The 27,137-nt window shown below is 49.2% G+C and overlaps 2 protein-coding genes across 3 annotated transcripts; both read left to right on the top strand.

Annotated features, from left to right (window-relative positions):
• The first annotated feature begins 5,630 nt into the window (after positions 1–5,630).
• On the top strand, positions 5,631–9,302 carry LOC147006811 (uncharacterized). Of its 2 annotated transcripts, none has more exons than XM_085867799.1 (2): positions 5,631–6,233; positions 7,890–9,302. In XM_085867799.1, exons 1-2 carry the CDS (start codon positions 5,973–5,975, stop codon positions 9,051–9,053), a joined length of 1,425 nt encoding a protein of 474 aa, XP_085723925.1. In that variant the 5' UTR covers positions 5,631–5,972; the 3' UTR covers positions 9,054–9,302. The 2 variants fall into 2 exon arrangements, with proteins under 2 accessions (XP_085723925.1, XP_085723924.1); XM_085867798.1 differs by having other exon boundaries at positions 5,638–6,401.
• Positions 9,303–11,375: 2,073 nt separating this feature from the next.
• LOC147006810 (uncharacterized) lies at positions 11,376–14,342 on the top strand. The gene is made up of 2 exons (XM_085867796.1): positions 11,376–13,377; positions 13,462–14,342. The coding sequence occupies exons 1-2, from the start codon at positions 13,218–13,220 to the stop codon at positions 14,148–14,150; spliced, it is 849 nt and encodes a 282-aa protein (XP_085723922.1). The 5' UTR covers positions 11,376–13,217; the 3' UTR covers positions 14,151–14,342.
• Positions 14,343–27,137: the final 12,795 nt, after the last annotated feature.

The following is a 27,137-nucleotide window of genomic DNA, read 5'->3' as shown; positions in this document are numbered from 1 at the left end:
TCACCGACGAAACTCATCCACCAAGTTTTATCATAACTCGTCCAAACCTTTTTGAAATATTATGTGATATCACATATTTGACCCATCTCTCAATGGTGAAGAATTACTTAAAAAAAATTATTTAAATTATTGTATCCGGGTCTGCACCAAAATCGAAGCAACTCTTCCTCATCACATACCCGACCTGTCCACCAAGCTTCGACCGAATCCGTCCACAACCTCTTGAGATATCGTGCTATTTATCATTTTTAGCCATATCTCTCAATGACGAAGAATCACTGAGAAATTTAAGAAATTCTTGTATCCAGATCCGGATGTTCACTAATATCTAAATGATTGGTCCTTGTCACACACCCAACCTGTCCACTAAATTTTGTCCGAATCCGTCCACAACGTTTTGAGATATCCTGCTCACAGATAAACAGACAGACAGGGGTGAAAACATAACCTCTGTCCACCTTTGGTGATGGAGATAATCAAACAGGAGACAGACTCCTATAAGAATAAAAAAAAAGTAGGACCACTCGACCTGTAGCTTATCTGGGCCTGGACCTAATGTTGTAACCCAAATTTGGTCGCATTCTGACTGGTGGGTCTGTATGATACAGCATGTGATTTTCCCAAAAATTAACTAAGTCGGCCATTTTGACCTACTTAAAGTCACGTGACCGGAAAGAGCTTTGCGATCCCCGTTACCAGTCAGAAGCGGAACGTTGCTGCCAAATTTCAGCCGGATCGTCTCATCTGTTTGGCCGGAGAAGTCGAAATAGGAGATGGACGGGCGGACGGTGCGTGATGACAACACCTTATCTGGAATTCCAATTCCAGATAAGATAATAATATATAAAAGTAATAAATAAATAAAGACGAATCTAAAGATGAGCATTCAGCAACTGAATTATAAACGGAATGGGAGATAGTTTCCATCTTTCATTTATTATTTGAGACTTGTGTAGCTGTTGGGAATTTTTTCAACCGTGATCAGACATGATCATTCGAGTTGGGGGCAAAAAAAAAAAAACAGCGACGTTGCAAACTTGAGGTTCAAAACATCTCAGTATAAGCTTGTTCTTTGCCATTCTTGCAATATCAATCTGTTTTCCCACCATCCCTCTGTTACGTATTACCTTCAAGTTTTCAGCCCACCTTGCCCGTCTGTTCTTTCTCTGACGTGAGCATAATATGTCCTTGTTTATCTTTCCCTGGTTAATCCTCTCCTATCCTTCCAACTGATCTCAACTGTATCAGGTCCAGATGTCCCCCTACGTTGGCACAACGGCCTTGCTAATTTTCCCCACACGCGACCCGCTCAGTCAATGCAAGAATGGACACGAACGAGCTGAAAACATTGAACAAAATGGGGGTTTATTTATAATGCAATGGGGGAATGAGGGGAGCACATACGTCAGAGCTATACCGAATATAAGAAATGCAAGTATATACAGCACAAAGCACTTGACAGTTTACTACTTATTAGATGGACGCCACGAACACACACACACACACACACACCCAAAAACGATCGGACCAGCTGGTCTTTATTGAGACCTATCTTGGACCTGCCCCGCCTCGTGCGGTCTTCAAGGACCAGGTCCTCAGGGCCGAAATGGACCCCCAGCACGATCAGGACGATCCAAGCGAGTGAAGTCGGCAGGGCGAAGGCTGGCGGAAGACGACCCTCCGTGCGCAGGCACTTTCCAGATCTCGTGCGTGACCAGAACAACAGGAGAACCAGCGGAGAACGACAGGAGAACAACGCGCAGACCGCGCCAGACCCAGAAGAACCTAACGTGCAAACCGCGCCTATTTTCCAAGTTCTCCGCTGGTTCCAAGACCTCAAGTTCCATGTTCCCGAACTTTAGGACCCTGCCCACCATCCACTGTGCCCTGCCAGTGACATCCTGTTCAGTTGAAAGGTCATTCAGTGGGCTTAAGAGAATTAAAACCCCATGTCGGTCAACCATGGGGAATGAAAGACTGACTGGCCTGACACTGCTCCACATGCACAGAGGAATCCAAGGAGGATGAAACTTGCAAATGTACTTGGAGATGCCAACACATGTGATTAAATTTATAACAGATTGTTGGTCACAAGTGCTTTTGCAAAAAAGAACAGACGGTGCTGTGAACATTTATTTTGCAATATCTGTTGTCTTCTGTGATCATCAGAGAAATTGTTGAACGTATAAGTACAGGGACTGAGAAACTGTCATTAGATTAATGCAAGACACGGTATCTAAAGAGAACTCGATGATAATGAATTGATGATAGAAACAGTGTTCATTGCGAACGCAGTGAGCTTCCTACTTAACGCGTGCACATGAGAGAATAGGAAACAACAACAACAACAACAACACAATACCCCTGGCAATTTGGAATCCGTGTCGTTGGCTATGACCCTTTTGCTTCCGGTTGTTTTTAAACGCTGTGCGGTGTATAAACACGATTGGGTTTTATTTCTATCTTGTGAATATTACTTAACGCGTGCACATGAGAGAATAGGAAACAACAACAACACAATTCCCTTGCAATTTGGAATCCGTGTCATTTTCTATGACCCTTTTGCTTCCGTTTTTTTTTTGCTTCTAGTTTTTTTTTTTGTTTCTGGTTTTTGTCATGGGGAATGATGCATGCCGGGAGATAAAGGCATCGTCGGAGACATGAAAGACCCAAATAATATCAGACATGGTGTATATTTCCTCCACTGATTTTAATAAAGATATCTCCCGCATCATCAAAAAAAATTTTAAATCGTGATTTACGTTATTTGATCGCTGATCCCGAATCCAGGCCGAAGTAACCGGAAATTGCGTATACAGTTGTGAACTAGTTATAGGTAAAGTCAGAAGCGAATGTAAGAAGAATACTACGTTCGCTTCTCGTATTAATTTTTTTAGATGAGATCCTGTTCGAGGCGGTGTAGTTGTCGTTGTGAAGGTAATGTTGAGGTATAATGTTGAGGTAATATTAATTTTTTTAGATGAGATCCTCTTCTAGGCGGTGTAGTTGTCGTTGTGAAGGTAATGTTGAGGTATAATGTTGAGGTAATATTAATTTTTTTAGATGAGATCCTCTTCTAGGCGGTGTAGTTGTCGTTGTGAAGGTAATGTTGAGGTTTAATGTTGAGGTAATATTAATTTTTTTAGATGAGATCCTCTTCTAGGCGGTGTAGTTGTCGTTGTGAAGGTAATGTTGAGGTATAATGTTGAGGTAATATTAATTTTTTTAGATGAGATCCTCTTCTAGACGGTGTAGTTGTCGTTGTGAAGGTAATGTTGAGGATTTTTTTTTCAGATGAGATCCTGTTCTTGGCAGTGTAGTTGCTGTTGTTGAGGTAATGTTGAGGTATAATGTTGAGGTAATATTATTTTTTTAGATGAGATCCTCTTCTAGGCGGTGTAGTTGGCGTTGTGAAGGTAATGTTGAGGATTTTTTTTTTTTCAGATGAGATCATGTTCTTGGCAGTGTAGTTGCTGTTGTTGAGGTAATGTTGAGGTATAATGTTGAGGTAATATTATTTTTTTAGATGAGATCCTGTTCTAGGTGGTGTCGTTGTCGTTGTGAAGGTAATGTTGAGGGATTTTAATTTTTTTAGATGAGATCCTGTTCTAGGCGGTGTAGTTGTCGTTGTGAAGGTAATGTTGAGGTATAATGTTGAGGTAATATTAATTTTTTTAGATGAGATAATGTTCTAGGCGGTGTAGTTGTCGTTGTGAAGGTAATGTTGAGGTATAATGTTGAGGTAATATTAATTTTTTTAGATGAGATCCTCTTTTAGGCGGTGTAGTTGTCGTTGTGAAGGTAATGTTGAGGATTTTTTTTTTTCAGATGAGATCCTGTTCTTGGCGATGTAGTTGCTGTTGTTGAGGTAATGTTGAGGTATAATGTTGAGGTAATATAATTTTTTTAGATGAGATCCTGTTCCAGGCGGTGTCGTTGTCGTTGTGAAGGTAATGTTGAGGGATTTTAATTTTTTTAGATGAGATCCTGTTCTAGGCGGTGTAGTTGTTGTTGTGAAGGTAATGTTGAGGTATAATGTTGAGGTAATATTAATTTTTTTAGATGAGATCCTCTTCTAGGCGGTGTAGTTGTCGTTGTGAAGGTAATGTTGAGGTATAATGTTGAGGTAATATTAATTTTTTTAGATGAGATCCTCGTCTAGGCGGTGTAGTTGTCGTTGTGAAGGTAATGTTGAGGATTTTTTTTTCAGATGAGATCCTGTTCTTGGCGGTGTAGTTGCTGTTGTTGAGGTAATGTTGAGGTAATATTATTTTTTTAGATGAGATCCTGTTCTTGGTGGTGTCGTTGTCGTTGTGAAGGTAATGTTGAGGGATTTTAATTTTTTTAGATGAGATCCTGTTCTAGGCAGTGTAGTTGTTGTTGTGAAGGTAATGTTGAGGTAATATTAATTTTTTAGATGAGATCCTCTTCTAGGCGGTGTAGTTGTCGTTGTGAAGGTAATGTTGAGGTATAATGTTGAGGTAATATTAATTTTTTTAGATGAGATCCTCTTCTAGGCGGTGTAGTTGTCGTTGTGAAGGTAATGTTGAGGATTTTTTTTTCAGATGAGATCCTGTTCTTGGCGGTGTAGTTGCTGTTGTTGATGTAATGTTGAGGTAATATTATTTTTTTAGATGAGATCCTGTTCTTGGTGGTGTCGTTGTCGTTGTGAAGGTAATGTTGAGGTAATATATATTTTTTTGATGAGATCCTGTTCTAGGCAGTGTCGTTGTCGTTGTGAAGGTAATGTTGAGGTAATATATATATATTTTTGATGAGATCCTGTTCTAGGTGGTGTAGTTGTCGTTGTGAAGGTAATGTTGAGAAATTTTTATTTTCAGATGAGATCCTGTTCTAGGCGGTGTAGTTGTTGTTGTTGAGGTAATATTTATTTTTTGAGGTAATGTTGAGGTAATATTTATTTTTGCAGATGAGATCCTGTTCTCGGCAGTGTAGTTGTTGTTGTGAAGGGAATGTTAAGGTAATATTTATTTTTTCATTGCAAAAAGACTTTAATTTGATATATTTAAGAAGCGAATGTAAGAAGAACTCTATGTTCACTTCTCGGCTTTGCCTATTCCATATTAAAAAAAAAAATGTATAGCTTGACCAGAGCTCTTCTAAACACTGAGTAAAGGTAGTTGTAGTCAAGTTGTTATATTTAACATAGTTGCTAGTATGTCATATCGGCACTACCATCACTCAGGTAGGTCTCACGAGTCATGATATTTCAGATTGAAAGTTGAAGTTTATTGAATTCAAGCTATTTTATTTTTAGTTATGCATTTAAATATTAAATTAATTAACTTTTACATCTTTTTGCACAAAACATGCAAATCAAAGAATTTGGAACCCCCCCCCCCCACACCCAATTTCTCGATTTGTTAGGAATAGATTTGTCGATTGGTTAAGTGTACCAGGATCAGAGTCCTGGATATGACCCGACGATGAGTGTGGCGATCAGTGAACCGAACACGACACTTGCCTTATATCGAAGAGAAATCGTTCTTCTTCTTCATCTTCTTCACCAGCACGAGTAAATGTGTATTCGTGGAAACGACCGTCCGAGTCACAAGGCACGGGCTTGACGGGCCAAACGGCCTCTCCTGCTTTGAAGGACCTACAGACATAAAACAACTACACCAGGTAAGAAGAAGAAGAACCCCACTCTGTTCATTTGCCCCGCCCACCGAGGTTCCTCGGCGCACGGCCTCCTCCTGCTTCGAAGGATGTACAGACCATAAAACAACAACTACACCACCAAAGAGGAAGAAGAACCCCCACTCTGTTTATTAGCCCCGCCCACCGAGGTTCCTCGGCGCACGGCCTCCTCCTGCTTCGAAGGACGTACAGACCATAAAACAACAACTACACCACAAAAGAGGAAGAAGAACCCCACTCTGTTCATTCGCCCCGCCCACCGAGGCTCCTCGGCCTGTGCTTCCGTTTATCGTTGTTTTGAGTGTTTGGCGATGGACGACGATCCGCTCATGCGAGAGACCAGGTCGGTGATCAAGGCCTACGTGACGCACCGTCTGGCACCGGACGTGCCGCAGTCCCTCAACCAAGTGGCGGAAATCCTCATCTGGCTCGGTGACAAGATGTTTTACAAACATCGCGAGACGTACGAGAAAATGGCGCGAAGCTTGCACCTGAAGGCCGCGTCGAGTGACGCGAGCTCGGTGTCATCAACGGTGATCCTCCTCGCGGAAGAGGTGTTCGACGACGACGAGGTGAACTGGGGAAACCTCATCAAAAACATCGTCCTCTTGACCGCGGCCGCCGTTGAAATGGTCCACCGGTTCGGAACGGTCGCCGTCTGGACCGAGATGTTGTCCTTCGAGATGAGCCGGGTCACGGTGGAGCGACACGGACCCTGGATTCGAGAACGAGGGGGCTGGGTGAGTCTCGGAGCGAGTGTGGGGGTCCTGGTGCTTCGGGTCACGTCCCTGAACCGGGAGCCTCCTGAGCTACTCGAGACCTTTGGTTGTTGTGTGTGGGTGCTTTGAGAGACCAGAGGGTGTCGGTGGAGAATCGACAGACTGTTCGATTAATAGCGGGGTTACCAGCGTTAGCCGTTCGAGTTCGGGGTTGGGTTCTGGGTCGGAGTACCATGGTCAGAGTTTGGGTCGGGGCACCAGGGTCAGAGTTTGGGTCGGGGTACCAGGGTCAGAGTTTGGGTCGGTGTACGATGATCAGAGTTTGGTGTGCCATGGTCAGAGTTTGGTGTACCAGGGTCAGAGTTTGGGTTGGGGGTCCAGGGTCAGAATTTGGGTTGGGGTGCCATAGTCAGAGTTAGGTGTACCAGGATCAGAGTTTGGAGTCGGAGTACTAGGGTCAGAGTTTGGGGTTGGGGTTCCAGGGTCAGGGTTTGGGGTTGGGGTACCAGGGTTCGAGTTTGGGGTTGGGGTGCCATAGTCAGAGTTGGGTGTACAAGGATCAGAGTTTGGGGTCGGGGTAACAGGGTTCGAGTTCGGGGTCGGGGTGCCATGGTCAGAGTTCGCCATACCAGGGTCAGAGTTTGGGGTCGAGGTACCAGGGTTCGGGGTACCATGGTCAGAGCTAAGTGTACCAGGGTCAGAGTTTGGGGTCAGGGTACCAGGGTCAGAGTTTGAGTTCGGGGTACCAGGGTTCGAGTTCAGGGTCGGGATGCCACCACGGAGTGAAGATACCTGAATAGAAAACGTCCTGCCATCGTCTGTTTCCATCCTCACCCTTTTCTCTACCCACTCTCCTCTCTGCACTTCGCCCCCTCCCCTCCCCATTCCTTCCTCTGTATGTTATTGTTGCCTCCACCACCAAAGGTGTTCTCCGTATATGGGTCATGTTTGCACCCCTGCCTGTTTGTGTGTGAGCACGATATCTCAAAAAGTTGTGAATGGATTCGGACAAAACTTGGTGGACAGGTTGGATGTGTGACAAGGACAAATTAATGAGATGGAGGTTCAGGTTCTCATCGAGATCCAGTCTATCAGTGGCGGACAAAACGTGAACCATTCAGCCTGACCGAGGGATCCGCTCTTCTGAGTCCCGTTCTAGTTAGTGGTTGCGATTCGTGGTTGTTCCCCAAACAATGGTTGCTGTCTTCATCAAGTTAACTTAGTAACCTCATTTTGAACCTTTTCTTGCTTTGCTTTTATAATCACGTGACCACTGTAATTGGCTTGTATCACGGATAGCACCTGTAATTGATTGTGGATGGAAGGGATGGGGATTTGGCGGGGGGGGGGTGTGAATCACCTGTTATTTCGACATGTCAATCATGTTTATTATTTATTATTTCTTGGACAATGTCTATGCAAATGCGGTTGTTGTCTCTCTTGTGCAATTTCCTGTCTTTCAGTCATTTCCTCTGTCCTTGATTGGTTCTTCTTGTTTCACACCCACAGAACTCTTGTCTTACTCACTTGACCCGATTCTCCATGGTGTCCAAGAAATTGAAAGAACATGGAACCGAAGATGTGGATGAGATGTCGACGTTTGCTTCAATCAACGCTGCCAGTACAAGTCCAGATAGTATTGAGGACATGCCAGAGCCTTCCGGGAGGATGTACAAGTCCCCAGGCTTCCCTGAAACTCCCCGCCAAAGGTTCAATCACCTCGTTAAAAAGTCACCTCCTCCGTCCACTTCTCGAGTGCAGCCGAAGTCACCTCATTCAGTCGCTCAGATGCGGACAAAGCTGCGTTCATGGTTTGTGCGACAAACACAGACAAAGTCACGTCCCATGACGTCGTCTCAGGTGCAGGTGAAGCCACCACCTAATGTGTCGTGGCTTCACCTGTACCTGAGATCGCACCTTCCTTCACTGCGAGTTCACTCGAAGCCACACCATCAATCTCAGGCCGATTGGGTCCCCAAACGGAATCCCAAAGTCAAGTGTCGGTTGAAAGCCGAATTACCTCCGACAGAGACTTCAAGGCCACGTGTTCCACAAAAGAGAAAGGTAAACGTACCCTCAAAAGACCCCACCAGATGTCGCAAGACCTGCGAGCAGCTCACCGTGTTGAAAGAAGCGTTTCTCGGTACTCAGTGGCCAAACAAGAAACAGTGCAATGACCTGGAGGTTTGGACAGGTCTTCCTCACCATGTTGTAAAAAAATGGTTTGAGAACACCCGCTGCGCTCTCAAGCGAAAGACACCTCGGTGGGCTCGCTCGATTGAAACGCTCCAAGGCTCAAGATGGAGAAAAGAGAAACCCGCCCTCTTGAAACCTGCCGCAGCGACATGGAGAAAAGAGAAACCCGCACTCTTGAAACCTGCCGCAACGACACTTGACGGTTCCACGGGACGAAAGTTTGTTGAGGGTTGTGATGTTGAGAAGGTCTGTGAGCGGTCGGACCTTGGCGATCAGGTGGTTCACAATGGCTTTTCACAAAAGAAGAAAGAACATCATGTCGGTTTAGGAGAAGGAGAAGAAAAAGAAGGAGAAGAAGATGGTGACTCGTCGGCGGGAGATGTAACAGATGACAGCGATGGTTGGACGAAGGAAGAGGGTCATGGTTTATGTTTAGAAAATGTGATTTCTAACTCGTCGACTGATGATGAGGTGTGAAAGTCTTCTTCGATTTGGAGTTGGGAGAAAATCATCGTTCCCCCCCCCACCCCCTCCTTGAAGGGTTAGGGTGTTTTTTGTCCCCAATGTCAGTGTACTCTCCATCACGTCCACTCTGACATGGACCAACGTTTTGATTCAATAAAGATTCTTTAAAATGTTTTTCCTTTTTTCAAAATCAAATTATTTATTTTTAATTTTTGGCTGATGTGGAATTTACATTTCAGATATAAAGGTATTGTCATCGTGCACCGTCTGTCTGTCCGTCTCTTTTATCGACTTCCCCGGCCAAACCGCCGGGCCGACCCGGCTGAACTCTGGCAGCAACGTTTCCCTGGTGACGGCCAACAGGAATATTGCAAAGCTCGTTGCGGTCACCTGACTTTAAGTCGGTCAAAATGGCCGACTTAGTAAATTTCTTCAAAAATATTCTTCGCCAGACCCACCAGTCAGAAAGCTGCCAAATTTGGGTGACAACATTAGAACAGGATCCTGATGTTAAATATCGGAGGTCATGACCGGAAGTGTGTCAAAATGGCCGACTCGGTCAATTTTGGGGAAAATCGTGTAAATTCCTGTGGACAAAAAAAACGTTCTTCTCCAGGACCCACGAGTCAGAATCGAACCAAATTTGAGTTACGACATTCGGACACGATCCTCATGCTAAATTGCGGAGGTCATGCCAATCACGTGACCGGAAGTGTATCAAAATGGCCGACTCAGTCAATTTTGGGGAAAATAATGTAAATTCCTGTGGACAAAAAATTGTTCTTCTCCAGGACCCACGAGTCAAAATCGAACCAAATTTGAGTTACGACATTCGGACACAGTCCTCATGCTAAATTGCGGAGGTCATGCCAATCACGTGACCGGAAGTGTATCAAAATGGCCGACTCAGTCAATTTTGGGGAAAATCGTGTAAATTCCTGTGGACAAAAAAACGTTCTTCTCCAGGACCCACGAGTCAGAATCGAACCAAATTTGAGTGACGACATTCGGACACGGTCCTCATGCTAAATTGCGGAGGTCATGCCAATCACGTGACCGGAAGTGTGTCAAAATGGCCGACTCAGTCAATTTTGGGGAAAATCATGTAAATTCCTGTGGACAAAAAAAACGTTCTTCTCCAGGACCCACGAGTCAGAATCGAACCAAATTTGAGTGACGACATTCGGACACGGTCCTCATGCTAAATTGCGGAGGTCATGCCAATCACGTCACCGGAAGTGTGTCAAAATGGCCGACTCAGTCAATTTTGGGGAAAATCATGTAAATTCCTGTGGACAAAAAAACGTTCTTCTCCAGGACCGAGTCAGAATCGAACCAAATTTGAGTTACGACATTCGGACACGGTCCTCATGCTAAATTGCGGAGGTCATGCCAATCACGTGACCGGAAGTGTGTCAAAATGGTCGACTCAGTCAATTTTGGGGAAAATCATGTAAATTCCTGTGGACAAAAAATTGTTCTTCTCCAGGACCCACGAGTCAGAATCGAACCAAATTTGAGTTACGACATTCGGACACAGTCCTCATGCTAAATTGCGGAGGTCATGCCAATCACGTGACCGGAAGTGTATCAAAATGGCCGACTCAGTCAATTTTGGGGAAAATCGTGTAAATTCCTGTGGACAAAAAAACGTTCTTCTCCAGGACCCACGAGTCAGAATCGAACCAAATTTGAGTGACGACATTCGGACACGGTCCTCATGCTAAATTGCGGAGGTCATGCCAATCACGTGACCGGAAGTGTGTCAAAATGGCCGACTCAGTCAATTTTGGGGAAAATCATGTAAATTCCTGTGGACAAAAAAAACGTTCTTCTCCAGGACCCACGAGTCAGAATCGAACCAAATTTGAGTGACGACATTCGGACACGGTCCTCATGCTAAATTGCGGAGGTCATGCCAATCACGTCACCGGAAGTGTGTCAAAATGGCCGACTCAGTCAATTTTGGGGAAAATCATGTAAATTCCTGTGGACAAAAAAACGTTCTTCTCCAGGACCGAGTCAGAATCGAACCAAATTTGAGTTACGACATTCGGACACGGTCCTCATGCTAAATTGCGGAGGTCATGCCAATCACGTGACCGGAAGTGTGTCAAAATGGTCGACTCAGTCAATTTTGGGGAAAATCATGTAAATTCCTGTGGACAAAAAATTGTTCTTCTCCAGGACCCACGAGTCAGAATCGAACCAAATTTGAGTTACGACATTCGGACACAGTCCTCATGCTAAATTGCGGAGGTCATGCCAATCACGTGACCGGAAGTGTATCAAAATGGCCGACTCAGTCAATTTTGGGGAAAATCGTGTAAATTCCTGTGGACAAAAAAACGTTCTTCTCCAGGACCCACGAGTCAGAATCGAACCAAATTTGAGTGACGACATTCGGACACGGTCCTCATGCTAAATTGCGGAGGTCATGCCAATCACGTGACCGGAAGTGTGTCAAAATGGCCGACTCAGTCAATTTTGGGGAAAATCATGTAAATTCCTGTGGACAAAAAAAACGTTCTTCTCCAGGACCCACGAGTCAGAATCGAACCAAATTTGAGTGACGACATTCGGACACGATCCTCATGCTAAATTGCGGAGGTCATGCCAATCACGTGACCGGAAGTGTATCAAAATGGCCGACTCAGTCAATTTTGGGGAAAATAATGTAAATTCCTGTGGACAAAAAATTGTTCTTCTCCAGGACCCACGAGTCAAAATCGAACCAAATTTGAGTTACGACATTCGGACACGGTTCTACTGTGAAATTGCGGAGGCCATGCTGATCACGTGACCGGAAGTGCGTCGAAATGGCGGTCACACAAGTTCCTTCCAAAACCCTTCTTCTCTCGACCCACCAGTCAGAATGTTCCCAAATCTCGGTTACAACATTAGGCCAGGGCCCAGATAAGCTCCAGGTCCAGTGGTCCCATATTTTATCATGAAAAAATTACAACATTAGCCCGTTCAAGTATGTACACAATGATATACACTCATAAACTCTTCAAGAGTGACGTCAGAAGCATTTAAGATCCATAACTTTTATTCTCGAGCGTTTTCTGAACTACAAAGACTTCAAAATAACAAACTATGGACAAGGACACGAGACGCAGGTGGAGGCCATGGGGCCCATCATGCCTGCACGACATCAACAGCACACTCATTTATCAACACAAGGTCCGAAGGAATTTGGAACGTCAGTCGATTTGTTTGTAGGCTGCAAATTGGTTTATAACATGTTTTTATGTCGGGAGGATTAACGAGAGTGTGTTCATGTTCACGGCCACCATTAGACTCCCACCTTCTCATCAGTTTGGCTGGGCTCGGCCGAGGGAAGTTTGATCCAAGTCCTTCACGAATCGGCTGATGCCGGCGATAACTAGACGGCTTAGAGTCGACGGGACGTCCGGCTTAACGTCCATCCGAGGGACGACACACACACACGTTGATGGATCACCCTGTTCCTCCATCAGACACACACGTTCTCTCTGCTGCTCACTCTGCCAACGATTTGGTTGTTGCTCCACACTAACTTGGTTTTATTTAAACTCTTTAATTTGCATCATTTTGGTACGTAATAAATAAACGACAGGTAAATCCATGTTTTCAATTTTAACCAAAATTGTTCGATAAACGGGAAGACGTGAACTTCCTTAAAACACCCACAACAAGGTAAAATGTCAAACGATGGTCGTGGTGGTCATCCACGAGGATTGTGGTGTCGTAATGTGGTGTATTGTGGTGTGGTGTCGTGTTGTGGTGGCTGATTGGTGGAGGCGTCGACAAGAAGGGTGATTCTCGTTGGTGAGTGGCCAGGCATCGACGGGAAGGACGTGTCTGATTGGTGGAGGGCGGGGCCTCGCCAAGAAGGGTGATTCTGATTAGTGGAGGGCGTGGCCTCGATTAGAAGGGTGATTCTGATTGGTGGAGTGGGCGAGCATCGACGGGCAGGACGCGTCCGATTGGTGGAGGGCGGTACCTCAACTGCAAAACGATTCGCCGTCTTTTTGAGGATTAAAGAGGAAGCTGCTGAGACAGCTCGGCACGATTCTGTGCTTTCAAGCAAAGAGGACTCAACAAGCAGAAATAAAAAATGGAGGGCAAGGACCGCACTCTCTTCACGCCTCACAAAGCAGCCTGTACACACGGGTCCCTCCAGGTCCGACGATGGCCGCTCCAGGTCCCAAGTGGATCGTTACACATTCCGAGAGGGTCCCACCGGGTCTCGCACATGTTGCTCTGGGTCCTTCGTGCATCACTCAAAGTGACAGGAGGATCGATCCAGCTTCTGCGCACATAACGTCAGGTCCCACTCAGATTGCTCCAGGTCCTGCACGCATTGCTCCAGGTCCAACAGGTGTCGCTCAGGATCCCATTTGGGTTACACCACGTCCCACTCAGATTGCTCCAGGTCCCATGAGTGTCACTGCAGGTCCGACACGTAACGCTCCACTTCCTCGATGGATCGTTACAAGTTCCGTGCAGGTTCCGCCAGGTCCCACTCAGATTGCTCCACATCCCACGTGTAAAAATCCAGGTCCTGAGCAGCCCACGCCTTGTCCCAGTAGGATCGCTCCATGTCCTTTGTGGAAAGCTCCAGGACCCAAGAGGTTCGAGCCAGGTTCCACGAGAAATGCTCCACATCCCACAGGGAAAATTCCAGGTCTCGAGCGGCCCAGACCTTGTCCCAGTCGGATCGCTTCACGTCCCTTGTGGAAAGTTCCAGGACCTGAGCGGTTTGAGCCTGGTCCCACGAGGAATGCTTCACATCCCACATGGAAAATTTCACGTTCTGAGCGGCCCAAGCCTTGTCCCAGTAGGATCGATTCACGTCCTTTGTGGAAAGCCCCAGGACCTGAGCGGTTCGAACCTGGTCCCACGAGGAATGCTCCACATCCCACATGGAAAATTCCAGATCCCGAGCAGCCCACACCTTGTCCCAGTCAGATCGCTTTACGTCCCTTGTGGAAAGTTCCAGGACCCGAGCGATTTGAGTCAGGTCCCACAAGGAATGCTTCACATCCCACATGGAAAGCTCCAGGTCTCGAGCGAATGCCGCCACGTCCCACTCCGTGTGTTGGTGGTGCTGGATGGAGGTAGTGCTGTGTGGAGGTGGTGCTGGATGGAGGTGATGCAGTGTGGAGGAGGTGTTGGGTGGAGATCACTCCACGTCCCACGTGGAAAATTCCAGGTGCTGAGCGGTTCGCTCCAGGTTCCATTAACATCGCTCCATGTCCCACGAGGGTCGCTCCCTGTCCTCAGGTGTGTAATTTTGTTTCTTGTCTTATCGATCAGCAGGATTTATGGGGGGGGGTGGAGGGGAGGGGTTCCCAGCATCACCTCCATCCAGCACCACCTCCACACAGCACCACCTCTACACTGCATCACCTCCACACAACGTCATCTTCATCCAGCACCACCTACACACAGCACGACCTCCACACTGCGTCACCTCCACACAGCATCACCTCCATCCAGCACCACCTCTACACAGCATCGCCTCCATCCAGCACCACCTCCACACAGCACCACCTCCACACAGCACCACCTCCATCCAGCACCACCTCCACACAGCATCACCTCCATCCAGCACCACCTCCATCCAGCACCACTTCCACACTGCATAACCTCCATCCAGCACCACCTTCATCCAGAACCACTTGCACACAGCATCACCTCCATCCAGCACCACCTCCATCCAGCACCACCACACAGCACCACCTCCATCCAACACCTCCTCCACACTGCATCACCTCCATCCAGCACCACCTCCACACAGCACTACCTCCATCCAGCACCACCAACACACAGCAACACTTCCATCCAGCACCACCTCCACGCAGAATCACCTACATCCAGCACCATCTCCATCTAGCACCACCTCCATCCAGCACCACCTCCACACAGCATCACCTCCACACAGCACCACCTCCATCCAGCACCACCTCCATCCAGCACCACCTCCACACAGCACCACCTCCACACAGCGCCACCTCCATCTAGCACCACCTCCACACAGCATCACCTCCATCCAGCACCACCTCCACACAGCATCACCTCCATCCCCAAACAGCATCACCTCCATCCAGCACCACCTCCATCCAGCACCACCTCCACACAGCACCACCTCCATCCAACACCTCCTCCACACTGCATCACCTCCATCCAGCACCACCTCCATCCAGCACCACCTCCACACAGCACCATCTCCACACAGCACCATCTCCATCTAGCACCACCTCCATCCAGCACCACCTCCACACAGCACCACCTCCATCCAACACCTCCTCCACACTGCATCACCTCCATCCAGCACCATCTCCACACAGCACCATCTCCATCTAGCACCACCAACACACAGAAACACCTCCATCCAGCACCACCTTCACGCAGAATCACCTACATCCAGCACCACCTCCATCTAGCACCACCTCCATCTAGCACCACCTCCACACAGCATTACCTCCACACAGCACCACCTCCATTCAGCACCACCTCCATCCAGCACCACCTCCATCCACCACCACCTCCACACAGCCCCACCCCCACACAGCACCACCTCCATCTAGCACCACCTCTACACAGCATCACCTCCATCCAGCACCACCTCCACACAGCATCACCTCCATCCCCAAACAGCATCACCTCCATCCAGCACCACCTCCATCCAGCACCACCTCCATCCAGCACCACCTCCGCACAGCACCACCTGCATCCAACACCTCCTCCACACTGCATCACCTCCATCCAGCACCACCTCCACACAGCACTACCTCCATCCAGCACCACCAACACACAGAAACACCTCCATCCAGCACCACCTCCACACAAAATCACCTACATCCAGCACCACCTCAATCTAGCACCACCTCCATCCAGCACCACCTCCACACAGCATCACCTCCACACAGCACCACCTCCATTCAGCACCACCTCCATCCAGCACCACCTCCACACAGCATCACCAACATCCAGCACCACCTCCATCCATACACCGCCCATGTGTAAATATGCTCAAGATTTCCCGAAAGCGAGTGTTAAACGATGTTAACGACCGTTAGGAATGGGGTTTTGTGTCGAATAAAGATCACAATTGGTCTGTAAAGGTGTCGGAGGTTTGGGTAGGGGGGGGGATCAGGTGTCACACTTGAAGGCACCACTCAGAGGTATCTTCACACATAAATTGTATTGTGGCTTTCACAATCGACTCAGGGATGCCACATGGTTTTTAAATTTGGAAAAGTTTATTCCTGTTAATTGATGTTGGAGAAAGTAGCGATGGGACACCAGTCTCGAAGTTTGATGGCTGCTTGGAGACCCTGCCAGTCGGCCTGAGTAAAATGGCAGACTCGACGGCGCTGAGGTGGTTCTCTGATAACAGCCAGAGAGATGTTCACTTTGACAAGCACGTGGTCAGAAGAACCGATTGGAGCAAAGGAAGAACAGCAGATCTTTTCAGGGAAATTTGTCAAAATCAGAACCAGAAGAGATGGAGCACCGTCGGTTGAGATCCGGGGTGGGGAAATTGACCGATTGAGTCAGTCCCAATGAATCGCAGAAGTCTTTTGCTGAAGTGCCATCGCAGGTGAGAGAGGTACCCGTGTCGGGACGTCGATCACCCTTTACGAAGGCATGAAGATGCGGTATACTTGAGAGAAAAGTGTTGATTTTATTTCAATATCGTGCGCATGGAGAGCACACCCCGAGACACGACGATTCTTGCCGGAGAGAATATATATATTGTTGTGGTTACCAAATTCGCAAACCACCATTCAGGTCCCTTAGGTGAGATATCTCCGTAAGTATATGTGTAGTTAGGCCCAAACCCGTTGTCTAGAGGGAATAAATGTTATTCATGCGTGCTGCGACTCTTCAGGATAGCCGTTTTTCTTTTACTATCTTTATTTTGGACCAACCGCCATTGTTACCACCACCAACCACAACATCAACCACCCACCGCGGCGCCGCTTCACGTCACACCTCGCAACCGTCGCACCGCCACCGTTCTTGCGCCGCTTGTGGGTACCGGTGTTGGACTCGTGCAGGGCGCGCGCCGAACAGCGTGTACAAAACCACGGATTTTCAGCTCCAAAAACGGATCAAAAACGACACACGCCCACTTTTGTTCCGTCCAATCGGTGAGCGAGGGGCGATTTGGCCCCGCCTCCAGGGCGTTGGAGGGCGGTCGCTATATGCAAATTTATGGATCAAAAAGCATTCACGCCCACTTTTTCTCGGGCCAATGGGGAGCGAGGTGAAAGGTCGAAGGCAGGGGGTCAAAAGCGAAGCCACGGGGCTTATATAAGCGACCGCGTTCGTCAGTAGAGCTGAGTTAAGACTTCGCAGTCGGTGGAGTTGGGAAGAAGAAGCAAGAAGGAGTTGGTCGTCGTCATGTGCGTTGGAGTCGGAGCGAAGGGGACGGAGCTGTGGAGAGGCGGCGAGGGCAGACGAGGGAGTGCTCGCGTCGTGCCGGGAGCTGCACACCAGGGAGGCCGATGGCGCGACCTGGTCGAGGTGGAGACGCTCGTCGCGGGACTCGAGGCAGAGTAGAAATCCTCCTTTCCCCCGAGCATCAGCAACCCCCTCCTGTTTCCCCCCGCGCTGAGATAGTGCGACCAAGGGGGCCCCCTTCCCACCCCCGACCAGACACTCCCCGCGAGGCCCGCGGAGTTGAGGCACCATCGCCGCTCCGCGTCTCATCACCAGACGGGTAGGCCCGACCCGGTCTCGGCCTCAGGCCCGCCTCATCCTTGAGGGTATTCTTTTTCTTGGTTTTGGATATGTGTTGTCGGCGCCGTCTGTGAAGTAAAATTGTATGTGTTGCCGTGTGCTCGCGTAGTCGGTATTAGCTCTGCATTGTGTTTCTTTTCCTTCTATGTGCTTTTGGTGGAATTGCATTGTGTTTCTCTTCTTTTCTATGTGCTTTTGGTGGAATTGTATATGTGTGCCTTCCGTTCATCGCGAATAAATGTGCTTTATTATTGAACTGTTCTCCCGCTTCGCTTCGTCTTTTCCTCTATTGAATCCCCATCTTACTTCACGTAAAGGGTTGGTAGTGGGCTGAATACGCCCGATAATTAATCGAACCGTCGAGGCCGACGATAACACCGCTCGGTTATCCCGATAGTACGGAACGGGTTGCTTAAGTGGCCCGTGTCCGAAGTCGACCTGCGGCGAGGTGCGATCGCCCGGTCTACCCTCCATGTGGGTACTTAGGTAGGTCGAATTTGGCGAGCAACCCTATCCCACGCGAGGGCCGATTGGCTCGATCGCGGTGAGACCGAAAGGTCCACCCGTGACTGGTTCCCGGCGTTAGTCCGAGAGGGTCACGACTGGATTGTCCGTCCGGTGGGCGACGTGCCGCGATTCGAGTTACGTGGCCGTCAGCACGCCGGCGGGCGCGAACCCGTAACACTGGTGTCAGGTCGTGCGATACAAATCCATCGCCCTCCTCGCGGCACTGGTATCGGAGAACAGGAAAACGGGCTCTCCTGTCTCCAGCTAAATTCACGGGAATCGGTCCAGGGGTGAGAGAAGCGACCCCCGATTCCCTCCAAATTACGAGCGAGCTAAATTAACCCTTCACGAGAAGCAAGATGGCGTCTCAAGGCGAGCGGGAGCCGGGGGTATTAGAAATGGATGTAGAATGTGTAGGATCCATGGCCCAGGATGGAATGCCCGTACAGGAAAACGAACTCGCCCAACTGAACCCAGAGCCCGAAATGGGTGCGGCAGCGGCCGCGGTGTATGACACCTCCCCCCCCCCTCTCCACCAAAACCCTTCCCCAACCCCTGCCGAAACGGCTCACTCAAGCGCACCCGACATGGCCCAGCTATTCACCATGCTGGCGGAAATGACAGCGAAGATAAATGCGAACATGAACGAAAAGATGGATGCGTATACACAACAAATGAACGAAAAGATGGATACATACACATAACAAATGAATTTATAAAAGGAATGAACAAACATATGGATGCGAATACACAGCAAATAAACGGAATGGAAGCAAACATGAAGGAGGAAATGAAAGAGCTACGGGGTGAGAGGCAGAACATGGGCCGATGCCTGCAGGCGGGCATGAAGGCCGTGACCAGGGAGATAGGAATGGCGACTCCACGTGTGGAAGCAAACGAGCTGGAAGGGGGTGCAACGGCTGACAGGCCCGCGGTGGAGGCGGGTAAAAAAATAATTCGGGGGGCGTGTTGGGCGAGGGTCGTGACAGAGGAATCGACGGTGACCAAGAGGGAAAAATTAAATGGGGAGACCAAAACGTGTGAGACGAGACACGAGGTGACGACAACAGAAACTTATAAATGTATAGAGACACGGGAGACAGAAAAAATAGAGGAGAGACTGCATGAATTGGACAAGGTTAGAGATGAACACACACACACGGAGGTAGTGGAGGACAATGGGGGTGAGCTGGCGGACTGGGTAGAGACCCAGTGCGAGCACCTGGATGGCCTCCTCCAGGAACGAGGGGAGGGAGTATGCCCCCTTGAGGCGAGTCACGACCAGGTGAGTTCGGTCGTGCTTTGCGAGGTTGAGGGGACGAGTGCTGTGGACAGGTGCACGGAGAGCTTGGGGGGTATAGAGGCCCCGGAGACCCTTGTGGGGACACGAATCCCCAGTGTGGTTGTCCCTGTGTGTGTGGTGCAAGGTGTGAGTGCGTCCCCGTGTGTGGAAGCGACCCCGTGTGTGAGTGGTGTGGTGGCGATGGTGCCAGAGTACGTGCTTCCCAGCACGCCGTGTGTGGGTGAGGCACCGTGTGTGAGTGAGGCCGTGTGTGTGGATGCGTGCGTGGGTGAACGGCCGAGTGCAAGGGAGACCGTGTGTGTGAGAGAGCGGTATGTAAGGGAGATGTCGGTCGGCATGCGGGAGCACGCAGCCGCGTCTCCCGGTGTGAATATAATGGAGTGGAGTGTGTGCGTCGTAACACGCAGGTGTGCGTGGGTCGAATGGCGACGACGGAGACATGTGATGAAAGAAAGCCGAGTAGCGGCTGTAGTTGTTTCGGGGACCGTGCCGGGTTCACCCAGCAGTGAGCACGAGGTTCGTGCTGTGCAACGCACGAGACCGCCACGTGCTCGCTTGCGAGAGTGAAGTCCCGGTCCGGAAACGCACGCGGTGGATTTGCCGATCCCGCGGACGGACAAATTTTAGGCAGGATAATGGATTTGGACCGGACGGGTTCTCCACGCGATCGTGTGTGTTGAGCTCCAACGGGCAAAGCACATGTGTTCGCGTGGGGAACCCCTCGAGACGTGGGGCTTGTGTTTTTTTTTTATGCGCACGGTGACGTCATGGCTGCACGTGGGGTTGGAATCCGGCAGGAGGGGTATCTCTGCCGGATGGCACCGTCCAAGGAGGGACGAGGAACACGTGCAGCTGCATGACGTCACGGGCAGGTGCAAAGTGCGCGAGTTGCCGCGCTGGTAATGCGCATGGAAAAAAAAAAAAGAAGGAAGGAAAAAGCAAGCCTCACTTTCGGGTGCACAGGATTCCTGGGCAAGGGGTGGAAGACCCCCTTGACCCTGGGCACAGGATGGAAACTAGTTAGGGGGAAGGGTTAGCTTAGCTAGACCGACTCCATGGGGCAGGGGTAAGTCCTCATGGAGTCCGTGGAATGGATTAGTTAGAGGGATTGTCGCCAGATTTAGGTTGGGAAATAAATAATTTTTGGGACATTTGGAGACAGTGACAGACAGTGAATGTGTAGTGGGGACGTAGCTTAGCTACGTAGTGTTAAAAGGAACGTGCTTTAGTGTAAGGGACGACGTGGGAGCACGAGTTAGTTAGGGGATGCAGATGGAAGGATGGCAGAGTTCAGCGGTGTGTGTGTTGAAGAGTTGTGGGTTGTGAGGTGAGTACGTGTACATGTTGAGTGAGTGAGGCCAGCGGGTCTGTGTGTATGGAGCGAATGGGGAATGCATGGTGCGATGAGTGATTGGGGGGAGGAGTGACTCCCGCCCAAGGGACCCCGGGGTCAGTATAAAGTGAGTTAGCTGGGTTAGTTGAATTGAAAAATGGAGGTCGTTTTGTTGTTGGTGGGAAAGTAGGCTCGAGACCCATTTGGAGGGGTGCAGGAGCCCTGTTGACGGGCTTGGGAGCGTGGCTGCGAAAGGTGAGTATCGCTGAGTGGGTACCCCGGGCACCAGGCTAGTCGGCCGCGGTAGGCCAAGGGCCCATGGGGGGCCGGGATAGCGTAGTGGGCACGGGTGCGCCTGCTTGGTGCGGGGGCCTGGGGCGCCATTAGCCGCGTGGGCAGTGTTGTGGGCATGGGTGACCCTCGGAAAGGGGCCTGGGAAGCCAGCCTGCCACGTGTGCGTTTCAGGGGAGGTGCCATGGGGGGCACTCCCCGGTGTTAGGGAGCTGGTAGGCTCGGAGGCAGTGTAGTGCCCGGGGGTGCCATAGCGGGAGATTTGGCAGAGGGTCGTGCCTGCCAAAGGGAGCCACGTGTCCCAGCCAGGAGACCGTGTGAGGGCACGGAGCGAAAATTGGGGGGCGAGGCCCGAAATTGTGAGGACACCAACACAGGCGACGGGAATCTGGGTTGTTAGAACCAATAGTTTAAGTGAGAGGCGCTTGTTGAAAGCCCCGGGGTAGTTTAACAGTTAAATGGTTAGGGTAGATTAGGAGATGTACCCCTCCGCACCATCCATCCCCCCGCTGTCGTTGTGGGCCGCTGGACCCACTTTGGTTATAGATCGCCGAACTCTGGGGAGGCCATTCTGAGGCTTCGTTGGGCCTCAACACAGGACGTTAGCTCTCCCTTATTCCCCTCCGGGAAGGGAACGTAGGGGTTGGGAGTAGGCTAGGTGACAGGATAGGTTAGCCGAACAAAGACGATAAAGGGGGTTAGGGGACGATTTATAGTGGGGAAGTAAAAATAAAAACAACAAAAAAATAAGTTGGGGCTAAATTGGGGTTTGACAAATTAAGGGAGTGGGTATGTACAGTGACAGGCAAAGGCGATAGGTGGGAGGGAGACAGGTAGGTAGGTCCGAGCCCGCCTTCCAAGTGGCCAGCACCACCGCACTCCCTCCACCAACTACCACTGACGGCAAAAGCTGGCCAGCTTCATCTGCTGGCTGTGTGCTGCAAGGCCTGTGCCGGCCGGATCATCTGCAGCTGTGGTACTTCAAGGCCTGTGCCGGCCAGTTCATCTGCCGGCTGTGTTTGCCTGCAGCGGCCTTCTTCTGCAGGCTGTGTTTGCCTGCTGCCTCTGCCTTTGCCATGCCCACTGCCCACGTTCACCAGCCCCGTTCAATTTTTGCTTTGCCCCCCCCTGTTCATTGCAATGTGCGCCAGGATCAAGGCAACAGTTTGCACGCTGCAAGAACTGCCCTGTTGGCAGCTACAACACGGGCCTGCAGTGGCGGCCCGTGCACCGTGTTTGTGTTCATCCATCCATTCGTTGTGTTCATTGCGTGTGCCACTTGAGCTGGCACGGAGACTGCGTTTGTGCAGCCCATGCACCGTTGTGGTTCACTGCGTTCAGTTCAGGGGGGAAGGCCTTGGACTGCGTGTGAGCAGCCAGCCACGTTCCCTGTCACCTGCATTGTTTTGAGCCAGAGACTGCATGTGAGCAGCCTGGCTCCCTGCTAACTGCTTTTCTTTTGCAGAGTTCAGTGATCCTGGGCCATGGTTTAGTGTAAAATTTGTAAGTTAAGGTTAAGATGTACTGTACATATGAGTGCGCCCCCGGCATGTATGTCCTCGCGCCGGCAATTTTATTTAAGTCGTCCGTGTGAGTGAGTTTGTTGAGGTAGTTACGCAGCCCTCAGGTTATTTATTTTGGGGACACGAATACCATGAATGTCGCACTCAGGGATCCGTAGGTAAAATGTACAAGGGGAAAACTACACATGATGGCACACGAAATTTTGACGACTCGGGACGAGTCTGTAAAAAGGGGAGGGGGTAGTGTTGTGGTTACCAAATTCGCAAACCACCATTCAGGTCCCTTAGGTGAGATATCTCCGTAAGTATATGTGTAGTTAGGCCCAAACCCGTTGTCTAGAGGGAATAAATGTTATTCATGCGTGCTGCGACTCTTCAGGATAGCCGTTTTTCTTTTACTATCTTTATTTTGGACCAACCGCCATTGTTACCACCACCAACCACAACATCAACCACCCACCGCGGCGCCGCTTCACGTCACACCTCGCAACCGTCGCATCGCCACCGTTCTTGCGCCGCTTGTGGGTACCGGTGTTGGACTCGTGCAGGGCGCGCGCCGAACAGCGTGTACAAAACCACGGATTTTCTGCTTCAAAAACGGATCAAAAACGACACACGCCCACTTTTGTGCCGTCCAATCGGTGAGCGAGGGGCGATTTGGCCCCGCCTCCAGGGCGTTGGAGGGCGATCGATATATGCAAATTTATGGATCAAAAAGCATTCACGCCCACTTTTTCTCGGGCCAATGGGGAGCGAGGTGAAAGGTCGAAGGCAGGGGGTCAAAAGCGAAGCCACGGGGCTTATATAAGCGACCGCGTTCGTCAGTAGAGCTGAGTTAAGACTTCGCAGTCGGTGGAGTTGGGAAGAAGAAGCAAGAAGGAGTTGGTCGTCGTCGTGTGCGTTGGAGTCGGAGCGAAGGGGACGGAGCTGTGGAGAGGCGGCGAGGGCAGACGAGGGGGTGCTCGCGTCGTGCCGGGAGCTGCACACCAGGGAGGCCGACGGCGCGACCTGGTCGAGGTGGAGACGCTCGTCGCGGGACTCGAGGCAGAGTAGAAATCCTCCTTTCCCCCGAGCATCAGCAACCCCCTCATGTTTCCCCCCGCGCTGAGATAGTGCGACCAAGGGGGCCCCCTTCCCACCCCCTACCAGACACTCCCCGCGAGGCCCGCGGAGTTGAGGCACCATCGCCGCTCCGCGTCTCATCACCAGACGGGTAGGCCCGACCCGGTCTCGGCCTCAGGCCCGCCTCATCCTTGAGGGTATTCTTTTTCTTGGTTTTGGATATGTGTTGTCGGCGCCGTCTGTGAAGTAAAATTGTATGTGTTGCCGTGTGCTCGCGTAGTCGGTATTAGCTCTGCATTGTGTTTCTTTTCCTTCTATGTGCTTTTGGTGGAATTGCATTGTGTTTCTCTTCTTTTCTATGTGCTTTTGGTGGAATTGTATATGTGTGCCTTCCGTTCATCGCGAATAAATGTGCTTTATTATTGAACTGTTCTCCCGCTTCGCTTCGTCTTTTCCTCTATTGAATCCCCATCTTACTTCACGTAAAGGGTTGGTAGTGGGCTGAATACGCCCGATAATTAATCGAACCGTCGAGGCCGACGATAACACCGCTCGGTTATCCCGATAGTACGGAACGGGTTGCTTAAGTGGCCCGTGTCCGAAGTCGACCTGTGGCGAGGTGCGATCGCCCGGTCTACCCTCCGTGTGGGTACTTAGGTAGGTCGAATTTGGCGAGCAACCCTATCCCACGCGGGGGCCGATTGGCTCGATCGCGGTGAGACCGAAAGGTCCACCCGTGACTGGTTCCCGGCGTTAGTCCGAGAGGGTCACGACTGGATTGTCTGTCCGATGGGCGACGTGCTGCGATTCGAGTTACGTGGCCGTCAGCACGCCGGCGGGCGCGAATCCGTAACAATATATATATATATATATGTATATATATATATATATAGATAGATATATATATATATATATGTATATATATATATATATATATATATATATATATATATATATATATATATATATATATATATATATATGGGATTTTTTATCTTAAACAATATCAACGCAAAAATTCCTTCTTTCATCCTTGGACCAGCTGGCAATCCAGCTGGCGATATGTATCAAATCGATAAGCAAGATCAAAGGTTTTCCTCCAGATTCTGCTGCACAATGCTCCCTTGACTCACTTAAGGTTAAACCTTTCTAATCTCAGTGCACAATGTTCATTCCGCAACAAGCAGGAATACATTTAAATTAACTGCAGGCGACGTGAATTGAGTAAGCACGAAACTAAGTTTATAAGAAAAAGGCGCAAATCCCAACACCCACACCTGGCCAACTGGCATGATGACAATTGCAATCACCACATCTGAGGAAGAGTTTGGATGAGAGGATAGAAGTTGGTCCATGTTTTTGGATGGTGAGGTGTAGATGGAGTCATCACTGTTTGGTGGACGGTGCAGTGCACATATAAACATGAGGTGGGAGTGGAGGGAAGCCGCAGCCAGAGGTATTCCTGGGGGTGTGGTGGAGTGAGGGCAGTGCATGGAGAGTGAGGAACAGAGTCTTTGATGAAGAGAGCAACTCCTCCACCAGGACGAGGCTCAGGTCTGTCATACCGGACGAAGGGAGTAACCAGAGAGAGATACTAGGGAGTCAGAGATGTCTTGATGGAGGAAAGTTTCTGTTAAGCAGATTATGTCTGGTTTGTCAAGAGAAACCTGAATGGAAAGATCTGTCAGGTTTGAGCGAAGGCCCCGGATATTTGAGGTCCACACTGTAAATTAAGAGGGAGGAGGGGGAGGCTTTGGGTGCAGGGGAGGGGGGCAGTAGGACAAGGGAGGAAGGGAGGGGAGGTAAGGAGATTTGTTGAAAGTGTGGCGGATTGGTGAAGAGCTTGGGGAGGAGGGAGGGCGGATGAGGAGGAGAAAAGACTGTTATGCTGGGTTGAGGTACAGTGGGGAGTCATAAGAGAGGGGACAGAGGGCAGTTGAGGATTTGAGGAGGTGGAGTGATGAGATGGAGGAGAGAGGGCAGGGGAAGGAGGCAGCTTTGTGGATGGGAGGGGCGGGCAACTTTGAGAAGAGTGAGTGAGGAGAGTTGAGGGAGAAAGGTGAGAGGGAGGCTTGGAGGGAGAAGAGTGTGACGGTTGCTTTGAGAGGGAGGGGTGAATTGGCACTGAAGTTGGAAGAAAAGAATGGTTGATGGAAAGCGAACAAGCAAAGCAAACTGGGTTTTAATTTTTTTGGTTCAGAGATGTGACAAAAGACATTTCTTGATGGATGCAATAAAGGTGAATTAAGAGAATGGAGAGAAGAAACGTTGTAACGGTTGGATTTTTTAGACAAGGTATGAATGAAAGGTCCAATTGAGCAGTCTGTTGAAGAAGAAGTGTGAATTATGAGAGAGTAATGAGAACCACACGTGAGGAAGAGGAAGATGAAGCATTATAAGAGATCGTTTTAATTATTATTATCATTTTTTTGATAAAGATTGCATAAGATTCGGTTAAGAAAAGGTTGAAGAAAAGATCGTGAGGTGTATGGTGAATTTTGATCGGTAAACACAGAAGATGGAAACAGATCACGTGGTTACAGTAGATGTATCGGTAAAAGTGAATTTATTTATTGTGATTATTTTTGAAATTAGGGTTGAAGTAAAATCGTGGAGGTGTATGGTGAATTTGGAATGGTAAACACAGAGTGAAGCTTATGGATCAATGAAAAGTACCAGGAAGAGGGTAGACAGACACACGTGGTTTCAGGAGGCGCACAGTTGGGGAGGATACAAAGGAAATTATTATTTTTTGATGGATATTTGAAGATGAGGTGAGATTGGGGAATGGGAGGTTGCAGGAAGAAATCGTGAAGGTAATGGTGAGAGTGGGTCAGCTCAAAAAGAAGAAAGAAGGAGGAGGAAGAAGAAGAAGGATCAGTTCTCATGAGTCTGGGGAAGAAGGGGTTGCTGTTTTTGTTTGTTAATTTTTTAATTTAAGACAAGAAAGAGAGTGTGTTGTTGAGAGAGACAAATGGTGGGTGTTGTGAAAAGTGGGGAAAACAGGAATTGATGGTAATCGGGAGAGAATACAAAGAAAAACGATCGTACACCTTGACGGGAAGGATGGGTTGGCCTCAAGGAGCACGATAAGACAAGATCGACGAAAACTCACAAAATAGCACAATTTTTGAAACAAAACTGAATTAAGAACACAGAGTAAACATGTAGTTGAGAAAATAAACAGTAAAAACGTGACAAATAACAACCGGAAGCTTAACTTTGAGAAAGTCAGCAGAGACCCCTGAGAGAAGCTGCCATCGCTCCAAACCCAGAACCGGAAGTCAAACTATTCAATTCAATTTGAGAACTATTCACGAGAAAATAATTGAAGGAAA

This window comes from Eptatretus burgeri, unplaced genomic scaffold, assembly GCF_056783735.1.
Source record: "Eptatretus burgeri isolate ZD-2024b unplaced genomic scaffold, Ebu_testis_v1 Ebu_testis_scaffold_3153, whole genome shotgun sequence".
Lineage (NCBI taxonomy): Eukaryota > Metazoa > Chordata > Myxini > Myxiniformes > Myxinidae > Eptatretus > Eptatretus burgeri.
This window is presented reverse-complemented; position numbering and strand designations above follow the sequence as displayed.